Source organism: Capra hircus, chromosome 3 (assembly GCF_001704415.2).
Source record: "Capra hircus breed San Clemente chromosome 3, ASM170441v1, whole genome shotgun sequence".
NCBI lineage: Eukaryota > Metazoa > Chordata > Mammalia > Artiodactyla > Bovidae > Capra > Capra hircus.
Window position 1 is genome coordinate 3,492,836 of NC_030810.1, and position 13,210 is coordinate 3,506,045.

The 13,210-nt window shown below is 45.3% G+C and overlaps 1 protein-coding gene across 3 annotated transcripts in view; it reads right to left on the minus strand.

Moving 5' to 3' along the window:
• Nucleotides 10,374-13,210, minus strand: part of LRRFIP1 (LRR binding FLII interacting protein 1) — a 159,432-nt gene continuing 156,595 nt past the window's right edge. For all 3 annotated transcript variants that reach the window (XM_018040655.1, XM_018040644.1, XM_005678768.3), the window contains 2 exons: nucleotides 13,018-13,122; nucleotides 10,374-11,234 (listed from right to left, as the gene is read on the minus strand). In XM_018040655.1, coding sequence (XP_017896144.1) covers nucleotides 11,124-11,234; nucleotides 13,018-13,122 — 216 coding nt within the window. In that variant the 3' untranslated portion in view covers nucleotides 10,374-11,123. The remainder of the gene's footprint in view (nucleotides 11,235-13,017; nucleotides 13,123-13,210) is intronic.

Sequence of the window (13,210 nt, forward strand, 5' to 3'; positions counted from 1 at the left end):
CCAGTTTATCAAAATAATTAACATTAAATAAGAAAAGTGATTTCTTTTCCTACTTTGCATTCTCAGGAATTGTTCACATTATTAAAAAGTATTGAGAATCCCAAGGAGTATTTGTTTATGTGGGTAATATTTATTAACACTTATCATATTATAGAGTAAAACAAAAACTTTCAAAATTTCAAATACTTAAAATTTATTCATAAACAACCCACTACTTAATATAGTGTGTGCTCAGTTGCTTCAGTGGTATCTGACTCTGAGACCCTATGGACTGTGGCCCACCTGGCTCCTCTGTCCATGGGATTCTCCAGGCAAGAATACTGGTGTGGGTTGCCATTTCCTCCTCCAGGGAATCCTCCCTATCCAGGAATCGATCCCACGACTCTTACGTCTCCTATGTCTCCTGCATTGGCAGGCAGGGTCTTTACCACTAGCATCACCTGGGAAGCCCTCTACTTAATATAAGTAACATTTTAAATTAAAAAAAAAGTATATGTTAAATTATCAAGAAGAACATACTTATTTTGCAAATCTCTTTACTGTCTTTACAAGCTGGATTCTCATTCACATCTGATTCTGCACTCAGCTCTACGTTCAATGTTTTGTTTCATTCTTAAATGTTCACAGACATCCAAGTTCAAGAACTTTGAAAAAAGGAAAAATTCTAGTATGACAAAAACACTTGTAAATCATACATATGATATGGGTCTATCATCCAGAATATATAAACAACTCTTACAGGTCTAACTAAAAGACACATGACCCAATTTTTAGAATGATTAGAGGATGTGAATAAACATTTCTCCAAAGATTTACAAGTGGTTAATAAATTTATGAAAGCATGCTCAATCTATCACCATGCACTGAAGTAAAAGTGTTAGTAACTCAGTCGTGTCTGACTCTTTGCAACCCCCTGGACTGTAGCCCACCAGGCTCCTCTCTTCATGGGATTCTTCAGGCAAGAATACTGGAGTGGGTTGCCATTTCCTTCTCCAGGGGATCTTCCTAACCCAGGGATCAAACCTGTGTTTCCTGCATTGCAGGCAGATTCTTTACAGGCTGAGCCACCACCATGCATTAGGGAAAGGAAAATCAAAACCACAATGAGATAGCACTTTACACCTACTAGGATGGCTATTAAAAAAAAGAGAGAGAGAGAGAGAGTTAAGTATTGGCAAGGAATGGGGCTTCTCAGATGGCTCAGTGGTAAAGAATCCACCTGCCAAGCCAAGGCAGGTTTGATCCCTGGGTCGGGAAGATACCCTGGAGAAGGAAATGGCAACCCACTCCAGTATTCTTGCCTGGAGAATCCCATGGACAGAAGAGCCTGGCGGGCTACAGTCCATGGGATACAAGAGTGGACAGAACTGAGTAACTGAGCCTGTGCGTGCACACACACAGGCAAGGAAATGGAGAAACTGAACCCTCTTACATTGCTGGTGAGAATGTAAAATGGTACAGCCATTTTGGAAAACAATCTGGCAGTTCTTTAAAAAAAAAAAAAAAAAAAAAAAAAAAGAATAACTACATGATCCAACAACTCCACTCCTAGGCATATACTCCTTTTTATTCTGCTCTCCCAGCTCTTATTTACCAAACCATTCCCTCCTTCCTGTGTTTTCAATCCCAGAACCAAACCAGCAATTGCTCTCCTTTGATACTTCCCTCATCCATACCAGGTCCTGTCAGTGACCTACCAGAGCCTGACACCTTTTAGTCCAGGGACTGCTGATTCTTAACATGGATCTGGGCAACAACCTCTACCCGGCCAGAATAATCTTTCCTAAATGCAGATCCGATCAGTTCACCCTCCTACTTAAAGCCAAGCAACAGACTGGCATCATTCCTTGGAGAGTGAGTGAAATCTCAGTACCTTCTACGGCCCTCCACGGGCCTGGGCCCCGCATTCACCTTGGCACTTGTGGGTTACACACACACTTCCTCACACAGGCTGCGCCAAGCGCTTTCACCTTGGCACTTGTGGGTTTCACACACACACACACTTCCTTACACAGGCTGCGCCAAGCGCGTTCTTCTGCTGTGCCCCGGCCCCAACCACCTACAATTCTTGCTCAACCTTCCGATCTCACTCCCAGTAACCGTTTCTTAGGGAAAATTTCCTGGCCCTTCACACAGCATCAGGAACTTTTGTCAGTCTGGACAACACCCCCACGCTTTTGCCGTCCAACCCCCGTATTTCGGACACTAATTAACGTCCAGCGTCCACCTCTCGCTCTGGACAGTGTCTCCCTTGCCGCCGTACCCTGTCCGCCTGCTCTAGAGACCCTGCTCGTGTTTGTCACAACGATAAACACACGAGTGAATTTTCACCTTTTTCCGGAGAAATCAGCGTCCAGCCCCGCCACTCGGCTCTAAAAGAGCTTTGGGAGCGCAAGACGCCGTCTCGGGGCCTACGAAGTGAGGTTGGGGGACTCACTTGGAACCGAATGCAAAGGTACAAAATTGGGTGATTCTAGAACTCCAAGGCCATCCGACGGACTCGCAAACCCCGCGGACCACGGCAGCACCCCCGGACCTCAGCCGCTTCCCCTCAGGGCCCGCCCCTCACACCGCGCAACCCTGGGCGGGGACGCACCCTCGGCGGGGACCCGCCTCAACTAGGCTTCGCCTCCCCGTCTGTTCAAGCCCCAGCCTCCGCTCTGGCCGGCCGCAGCAACCCGCCGCGTCCACGCCCGTCGCACCTCAGAACCGCGCTGTTGTCGCCGCCACGCGTAAAGCCTCCAGTCGCGAGCGCCGCTTCAGAGCAAGTGGCGCTTCGCGTGCAGCCGCGGGGCCGGTCGGGTAACGGCCGGCTGCTCCAGCCCGCCTCCTGGTGGGGCGCTCCCATTGGTCATCGTGCACAGGGGCGGCGCCGTGATTGGCCGGGCGCGCGGGCAGGAAGGCGGGAACGGGGTCGCCCGCTGTGATGGTGCACTGGCTGGCGGCGGGAGAAGAGGTGCGGCCCGCGGGCTCAGCTCGCAGCGACGCCCAGCGGAACCTTAACTGCTCTGTAGCCCGTGACCCTTGACTCTCGTGTGCACGGCGCGGCTGTGCAAAGCCACCAGGGGAAAGAGCTGGGCGACGCCACACCCTCGCGCATAGGCCTCACGGCGGTCTCTGGTTTGGGCTCGGTACTGTCCGAGTCGCGCGCCCACAGAATCGGGACAGTCACGCCTGACCGCCGTCCTCGGGCAGCTGTCCCCACCGACCCCTGTCCTTTAGTGTCTAACTCAACCTGCTCTCCCACGAGCAGTCTTCATTAGCCGGAACAGGGTTGGGGTGAGAGAATTTACTTGGCCTCGGGCTCAAAATTTAGGGGGGGGCATCAAAACCCTCAATAATCAAGATAAATGATATTTTAACGCGTCGGTTAAGGAAATCAAACCTAATGAAAAATCCAAATTGGACGAAATAGCCATATCAGTACTCCTAATTTTTCCTTTTGCCTCCAGCTCTAATATGGCTCCTCAAGGGATCGTTACCCTGTCTTTAAAATGAGCATTTTCCCATCATTTTGTGTGTGTTGATTTTGACTTTTGGTTAAATCATTTCATTTAAAATCGTTTGATGTTGCAGTGGCTTCCCGGGTGGCGCTAGTGGTAAAGAATCTGCCCTCTTATGCAGGAGACGCCAAAGAGGTGGGTTGGGTCCCTGGGTCAGGAAGATCCCCTGGAGGAGGAAATGGCAACCCACTCCAGTATTGTTGCCTGGAAAATTTCATGGACAGAGGAGCCTGGCGGGCTACAGTCCGTGGGGTCGCAAAAAGACAGGACTGTACGCACAGCTCCCCACCCCCCACATAGATTTCATTAAAATCAGTTTTTTGATGCCATCTCCAGATATTCCCCTAGCCTTGGGGCAGCAGGATTCTTGCTCCTAGTAGTTTCTGGTGTCTGTGTGTGTAGCCTACAGCAGTGCCTTTCCTGTCAGGGAATTCTTATATAATCAATTTGGGGCTTCCATAATTTTCATGTGAAGTGTTACATTTTAATGAAATTTGTCAATCCGTTTGTGATTTAATGTAGTGATTTTACCCCATTCCAAGTACAGATAATGGTATTTGCAGAATAGTTTTTACTTGCCTTTTATGATTTGATTACTTTAACATTTCCTTTATTTCTTATAACTGAAACACTTAAACTTATTGAAGTTGCATGAATTTAATGCAGAAAAATGTAAAGAAGAGAATAGAAATTCCTTGTAATGTTGCTTCTCACGGAGCCTCCGTTTGATTGTTTTTCTGGAGTGCTACATAGAAAGCTATAATTGGAATCTTTTCCCATGTGGACTTTCCTGTCCTTATGCATATTTATCTCTCTATTCAGGAGCTGCTAACATTTTTTTTTCTTATTCCACAAACACCTGCTGAGGTCTCACTGTGTATCTGGCAGGCCAAGTAGTACGAAACTTAAGGCAGTTTGTCTGAAGGACCATACAGTCTAGCCGATACCAGAGAGAAGTCACTGGGAGCTGAAATGTGTGGAATAGACGGAGACACACAAGAGTGGGGCTAATTTGTAGAGTTCCTTTAATGGCATGGAAGCCACACTCTGGGAATTCTCAGGAAATGCAGTGGGAAAATATGGCAGAGAAAAACAGTGTGTGCCCTTGTGAGTTAGATTGGCTGTCCAGGGACCTGTCTGTCATTTCACTTTTGTATCCATAACACCTGGCATGGGCTACTCACTGCCCCAAACTGTCTCTTATCAAAATTATCTAGGTTTGCAGTATGACAGATGACAATTAGAATAATTTTGTGAGCTGCGCGCTGCTAAGTCGCTTCAGTCGTGTCCGACTCTGTGCGACCCCATCGACGGCAGCCCACCAGGCTCCCCTGTCCCTGGGATTCTCTAGGCAAGAACACTGGAGTGGGTTGCCATATTTTGTGAGAGTACCTCCCAAAAACTCAAAGTGATTTTCATAAGAAACATGTTAAATCTATAAATTTAGGAGAAAGTTACATCTTTATGATATTTATTCTTACTGTACATCTTTGTAGTTTTTCATGTCTTACATTTCTGAGCAGAATGTATAGATTTCCTTGGGCTTCCCAGGTGGTGCCATGGCAAAGAATCCTCCTGCCAATGCAGGAGATGCAGGAGACATGAATTCAGTCTCTGGGTTGGAAGATCCCCTGGAGCAGGAAATGGCAACCCACTCCAGTATTCTTGCCTGGAAAATTTCATGGACAGAGGAGCCTAGCAGGCTACAGTCTCTGGGGTTGAAAAGAGCTGGACATGACTGAGCACACACACACACACACACACACACACACACACACACACACACTCACACACAGATTTCCTTAATATAGGTCCTTATATTTTTAAGGCTATTACTGTTTTGTTGTGGGGAGAGTTACTTTTCACCATTATGAATGAGATCCCCAATGAAATTATCTAAATCAAACTAGTCAGTGGTGATATATAGGAAAGCTATTGATTTCTGTGCATGCATAACATATCTTAATATTTGAAAGAACTTAATTTTCTTGGGCTCCAAAACCACTGCAAATGGTGACTGCAGCTATGAAATTAAAAGGTGCTTGCTTTTTGAACAAAAAACTGACAAATGTAGACAGCATATTAAAAAGCAGAGACATTACTTTGGTGACAAAGGTCTGTCTAGTCAAAACTATGGTTTTGTCAATAATCACGTATGGACGTGAGAGTTGGACCATAAAGAAGGCTGAGCACCAAAGAATTGATGCTTTTGAACTGTGGTGTTGAAGAAGACTCTTGAGAGTCCCTTGGACTGCAAGGAGATCCAACCAGTCAATCCTAAAGGAAATCAGTCCTGAATATTCATTGGAAGGACTGATGCTGAAGCTGAAGTTTCAATACTTTTGCCACCTGATTCGAAGAACTGACTCATTTGAAAAGACCCTGATGCTGGGAAAAATTGAAGGCAAGAGAAGGGGATGACAGAAGATGAGATGAGATGGTTGGATGGCATCACTGACTCAATGGACATGAATTTGAGCAAACTCTAGGAGATGGTGAAGGACAGGGAAGCCTGGCGTGCTGCAGTCCATGGGGTCCCAAAGAGTTGGACATGACTGGGTGATTAAACAGCAACTACTCATTAAATTCTATAGTTTTGCAACTGAGGACAAATAATATTTTACCTCTTTTCCAATATATATACCTTATTAGTGCTTCATGTTTTACTGTATCGCCTAAACATTGCTGACTAAGCATCTTTGTTTTCTCCTGTTAAATGAAAATGCTTCTAATTGTGGTTTTACTATAGAATATGATGTTAACTGTTTGAAATAGTATTTTTAATGATGCTGAGGAATTATCCTATTCCTCAGTCTAAGAATTTTGTCATTAGACATCTTCAAAGGATCTAATGAGAGATCAAATGTTTTTTCATAATTGATCTAGTATTAGCTTTTGTAATATTAAAGTGAAAGTGAAAGTCACTCAATCATGTCCAACTCTTTACGACCCCATCAACTATACAGTCCACGGGATTCTCCAGGCCAGAATACTGGAGTGGGTAGCCGTTCCCTTCTCCAAGGAATCTTCCTAACCCAGGGATCGAACCCAGGTTTCCCACATTTCAGGCAGATTCTTTATCAACTGAGTCATTACACGGGAATCTGTGTAATGCTAGAAAAGTATTAGCTTTTCTAATATTAAGCCATCTACAAACTCTGTTTGTTGAATAGTCTTTTACTATGTTGCAGAATCTGACTTTAAAATTTTACTTACAATTTTCCATCTATACTGATAAATAAGATTGAACTGTAGCAGATAGTAGGCCATGAAATTGTATTCTCTGTTCTGTCCCCTGTTCTCATAAGCACTGTAATGAGTAGTCAAAAGCATTATGAAGGTTGTGATCAAAGTTTGTAACATAATGAGAATATTATTTTCATTAATGATTAGAAACAGTCTTGTTAATCTTTTAAAAGTGGGGAAAATTATCTATCGTCATAAATTTGGATAACTGGCCTTTAGGCTTCCTAGACGGTGCTAGTGGTAAAGAATCTGCCCACCAGTGAGACGAGAGTTGACCCCTGGGGAAGATCCCCTGGAGTAGGGAATGGCAACCCACTCCAGTAATCTTGCCTGGAAAATTCCATGTTCAGAGGAGGCTGGGAGAATACAGTCCATGGTGCCACAAAGAGTTGGAGACAATGGAGTGACTAAGCATAGGACTCTGAAAGAAAGAAGACTAGCGGAGCAAGAAAATTCTATGAATAAGATGGTGAGGAGTGAGCGGTTTGATGAATTAGGGTTTTGCTGATGGGCTCATAATGTGGTGACCACACTTGAAGAACACCTGGAGACGGTCTAGGTTGGTCCCCTCAAGCAGAAATGAGCCTCAAACACCCAAATTTGCAACTTCAAAGGCCTTCTGTAAAGATAAAAGCATGGAATCTTGCTCTCCGGACTGTGCAGGGTCAAGATATTGAAGAACATCGTGGAAAGGGATGCTGGGCTGCATCTGGAGGCAGGCTTGGAGGAGAGGACTCAGGCAAGGAACCCATACGCTTGTGCCTGGTCTTGTAGCTACAGCAGTCCTTTCGAAATTGTGCTCCGCGGAGTCCTTGTCCCGGAAGGTTCTGCAAAAAGCAGGGTTCCATGATCAAACAGTTCGGGAAACTGCACCTTGTCCATTTCTCTTTTAAGAACTCCCAATGACATTCACAAGTAAATGCTCCTCGACAAGCAAACTCTTTGACTGTTATCACTATTACTAAGGAATATTTATTTATAGAAGTCTCTGCATTTGGAGCCCTTGCTAACATTCCCAGGAATGAGTGGTTATGGCTCGGGAAACACGACTTAAAGGAATAGTTGTAGTCGGAATAATGAAGAAGCAACATGTACTACCATTTGTTGAATGCTGTGCAGCAGACACTTCTGAGCATCGGACCCCTGGTGCTGAACTAGCCTTGATCTCATGGCGGAGCAGAATGATTATGGGGAGGGGCTGGAGTCTACTTCTAATCCAGGGCCCTCCATTTCCTTGTTGTGTCCCTTTAAGGAAGGTACCTGATTTTTCTGTGCCTTGGTGCCCTTATTTACAAAATGGAGGCAGCAAGAGAACCCACCTCAGTGGATGATTGCAAAGACTAAATATGATTCTAGATGTGGTGGAGGTGGTGACATAATCAGACTTTTAAAAAATTTTAGCCTAATAGATTGGAAGTGTCAGGAAGACTGGAGCAGGGACCCGGGAAAGGGTAGGCTGCCTGTGACAATGGCTTGGCCCAGAGGAATAGCTTGGTCCAGATGGGAAAAGGATGGACTTGTGACAACCTTTATAAGCAGAATTGATAGAGCTGTGTGTCTGAGATGAGCATGGAGATGGGTGAGGAAGAAGGAGGGATCAAAAATGACACTTGGGTTTCTGACTAGAGTGGTGGCCTGGATAATGGTGCCGTTGCAGTGATTAGAACCTGGGGAAGAGAAGTGTGCGGGTGGAACTGGAAGTGGAGGGGGGAAAGGAATTCAGTTTATATCAGAAGACTTGGCTTTGCAGGGTGAACTAGGTTTTGTATTTCTAGACTCTGTTTATTGCCTTTTGTAATCTCTTCAGTAAGTAACCCTTTGGTGATCCTCCTTGGTGCACTCTGCTGGCCCCTTCTCCTCCACTCAATGCCCATCAGATTGTTCCCTCTAATTATTTACACTCTTTCCTGAGGCACGTCCATGAAGAAGGCTGAGCACCGAAGAATTGATGCTTTTGGATTGTGGTGCTGGAGAAGAGTCTTGAGAGTCCCTTGGACTGCAAGAAGATCAAACCAGTCAGTCCTAAAGGAAATCAACCTTGAATATTCATTGGAAGGACTGATACTGAAGTTGAAGCTCCAATACTTTGGTCACCTGATTTGAAGAGTCGACTCACTGGAAAAGATCCTGATGCTGGGACAGATTGAGGGCAAGAGGAAAAGGGGTAAGAGAGGAGGAGATGGTTGGATAGTATCATCGACTCAGTCTACAAGTTTGAGCGAACTCCGGGAGATAGTGAAGGATGGGGAAGTCTGCAGTGCTGCAGTCCATGGGGTTGCAAGGAGTTGGATATGACTTAGCAACTGAACAACAACTGGGCTAGTCCCAAGATTTGAAAAATCCCCTCCCTGCGGATGACTCCTAAATCTATACCTTCACCCAGGTCTCTTGCCTGAGTTCCACACAGTTCCCTGCCATCCTGGAGCTTACATTCCAGTGGGGGATGAAAGTAAAAGTGAAAGTTGCTCAGTCGTGTCCAACTCTTTGCGATTCTGTGGACTATACAGTCCATGGAATCCTCCGGGCCAGAATACTGGAGTGGGTAGCCTTTCCCTTCTCCAGAGGATCTTCCCAACCCAGGGATCAAACCCAGGTCTCCTGTATTGCAGGCAGATTCTTTACCAGCTGAGCCACAAGGGAAGCCCAGTGAGAGATGGTAAATAAAATGAGATATCTTGTTTCTTAGACAGTAAGTTGAGAAAAATGAGTCAGGAAAGGGAATGGGGATTGTTGAAAGCTGATTTTAAACAGAGTGGTCAGGAAGTACTCACTCCTCCACCACACAGCTGTTTTTACGTTTCTGTAGCTTCTCAAAATCTATGAGGCCTAAACGGAACCCCTTGGCCTTCCTCTTTGACGTCCTGTCTTGACCGCATTTCGCTTTCCCTGTTTCATCAGGCAAGATCTTACCGCTGTGCTGTGTGCGCGCCTCAGGCGTGGGGGTCACTTCTGTTACTACACATTAGCACATCTGCGTGGTGTCAACAGATTGATTCTGCTCAAATGATTTCTTCTATGTACTCCTATAATACCTCAATGTGTTTATTTGAATATTTCATGCAGATAGCACTGTAAAATATTCTCGGCACAAGGAGACCAAATTTCTCTTACCCAGTGAAATGCAGCCTTGTGTACCCCAGACCTCTAGCACCCTGTTCAGAATGTTTTCTTAATTATATACACACAACTTGTGTCTCCTACCTCAGCACTCTCCAACTGTCAACACTAGGGATACATACGGATGATATTATCTTGGTTTGCACTTGCTAATACCCTGAAGGCTGGCCTGCTAAACTAGCATTATCTGAAACCCAACATATACAAAGAATAACCCCAAATTAGCAAGTATCGAAATGACTTCTACTTTTGTCCTTGAAGATGTTAGAGTTGTCTCTACTCTAGTCTGTAACTTCTTCAGTTAACTCTTTATTCTAAGAGTGTTGATTCTTATTGTGTTCTATTCCTATTTACTGTGAATACACCTTCTTTATTAAAGAGGGAAAGAAATATGGGATGATTTGATAATGCTGAGAAAATGAAAAAGTGTCCCAAAATATACAGAAAAATTAGTATAAAATAGTTAAAGATCTTCTTTCTCAGTGGGAAAAATAAAAACCACATTGCTGAAGTCTTTCAACATTTCAATTTTTAATTTTTCTAATAGTACATTCTTTAAAAGAAGTTAACAACTTCAATTTTCCAAATATAAGGATTCAATAATGCGAATGAAAAGCTGTCATTTTTCAGTGAAGCTGTTGCCTAATTACCCTGGGAAGAAGTATTCTTTTGATTGAACTGATGCAAAAATCCCTTAGAAAAGCTTCATTGTTGCCTGGAAAGAGTCTTCTTAAGGTCACTTTTACTTCTAGACCATCCACTTGTTTCTAGTGAAAGAGTTTTGCTTGGTAATGGCTTGTGGTTCCACAGTGTTTTGTGTATGAAAAGCATAGACTAAGAGATACTACTGAAGTCACTCAAATTGCAGATTCTGCCACGAAAGGAAGTCCCAACACTGAAACATTTCCCCTTAATGTTCAGCAAGACACATGGAAAAAGAACTCGAGTCCCACATTTGTCTTTATTCCAATCACCATTTTAAACGGCGTGAAGAGGCTGCTGCATTGTCGGAAACAGAGCTCCATGGCCCAGTGTGCTAACTAAACGGCCTGCAGGTGCAGAGTGGCTGCCCCGGACCAGGTCTCAGTCTGCAGACAGAGGCATCTCATGGCTGCTTGGGCTCCAGGCAAAAGCAGGGTGCTCCCCGGGGTGTTCTCTGAGAAGCAGGGGAAGAAGCAGCGCTCCTGGGCAGCAACAGACCAGCCGACGAACCCATGCTCTCCACCCACCCATCCGTGTCCTGTTCAGAACCGGCCTTCACTGCTGGGACAAGAGGACGCTCCTGTTGGCTTTCATCTTCTCCAGACGCTTCACTAAGTGGCCGTTGCTCACCTCGAGCTCTTCTGTTTTGTCCAGTGCAGAGCGAAGCTGAAAACAAAGGTGAAAGTCAGCAAGCTTTGATTCCAACCCCACTGAAAATCATAATGATGACCCAGACCCACCAAGATCCTGAAAATATACACAGACCTACAGGTGTGTATATGTATATTTCTTAATTTAAGAAGTAACACACGGCACGAGATTCTAGCTTCATGAGTAACTTAGGGACCCTCCCTCGGGAACTAGACCCAGACATGGCACAGTCTTGGGGATCCTGGTGGTCTCACAGAAGGTGAGGCAAACACACACATAATCAAGAGCTGAGCCAGACCAGCTGGAAGGGGCACTCCCCACAGCCCTGTGCAGCTGGGTTTCTGGGTTCTGCAGCCAGAAACCAAAGCGAGAATGCCTGAGGCCAGGATGGTCGTACCCAGGAGCCAGGGCCACAGAGCCTGGGAGACAGAGCAGCGGCCACGTCAGTAGGGAGCTGCCTGGATCAGCAGGCAGCGTGCAGAGCGAGGGTGCCCCAAGGTGGGGGTTCACAGCCCTGTGACTGTGGAGACACGCATCGTCCGAACAGAGTCTGTGGTTCTGGTTCTGATCCAAAACCCTCCAGGTGGCTGGGTGGGGTTCTGAGACAGGTGAAACTCCCCTGCCCTGGCTTTCACCAGCAGACACAGAAGCAAGCCCCTCAGTGGAAATTTCCCCAAGGCGAGCCTGGAGTATTCCTATACATTCAAATCAAGCATGAGACAACCTCATGAGACACCAAAGACAGGATGGGACGAACCATTTGAGTCAACAGAAGCAATAAACAACAGAAACAGACCTCAAAGACTGAACATGCTTTGGTCATCAGTGTGGAAAACAGACCAGCTGCATACGAAATCTTTCATGAAATGAGGCTATGATCAACAAAGGAACTATCAGGAATGAGTCTACTTCAGAGCACAGAAGGAGGCGAACTGGAAGATCTCTAAAAATGGTACATTTTGCAACATTGGGAAGTAAGGAGACAGGAAATGGAAATGACAAATGGGGCAGAGATATACCAGAGGGTCCATGAGCAGGTCTGGTATCCTCTGATCAGAGTCCCAGGGGGAAGGTGGACTTGCGGCAAGAGGAGTCACTTAAGGAGATCATGGTTGAGTATTTTCCAACATTTATTTAGAAAAGAGATGTCACAGATGAAAAGAAACACAACACATCTCAAGCAGAATACATAGCAGTAAACCCACACGTATTTGTGTGAGATGTAGAAAATCAAAGGAAAGGGAACAGCAGAGCAGCTAGAGGGAAAAAAAAAAATCACCCAAAAGCCAAAAAATCCTGAGCTTCCTCGGTGGCTCAGTGGCAAAGAATCCACCTGCAATGCAGGAAAGGCAGGAGACATGGGTTTGATCCCTGGGTTGGGAAGATTCCCTGGAGAAGGAAATGGCAACCCACTCCAGTATTCTTGCAGGGGAAATCCCATGGGCAGAGGAGCCTGGTGGGCTATAGTCTATGGGGTCGCAAAAGAGTGGGAACGACTAAGCACACGTGTGAGCAAAAAACAGAATGAGAGATTCTTTAGGGGAACCCAGAGGATGGCAGCATGATAGCTGCAGTCACTGCAGACAGAAAAATGACTGATGGTTGATTCTGGCCCTAAGCGCCTAACTGACTGAACTACAGTTTCCTTTACGATGGGAGCAAGGCCCCTCAGAGTGGCCCGGAAGACGTGACAATGAATGGTTTAGCAGCAGACTTCCGGGCAGCACATCCTCACCCTGCTTTCCCAACCAGAATATTGTTACCCATTCTTTTCCTAGAAATAGCCTAGAAAATTTACCTCTCTTTGGAGTTTCCGTTTTTCAGCCTTAAGTTCATCTTCTATTTTTTCAGCATTTTCAGCAGCCTGTTTATAACGTGATACTTGACTTTCTAACCTTATGACCTGGAAGGAAAGGAAAAAAAAAAAAAATCACGTGTATAAACTGATAGGCCTGTTTTCTCTCCCTGACTGCTTGCTTATATTTGTGATC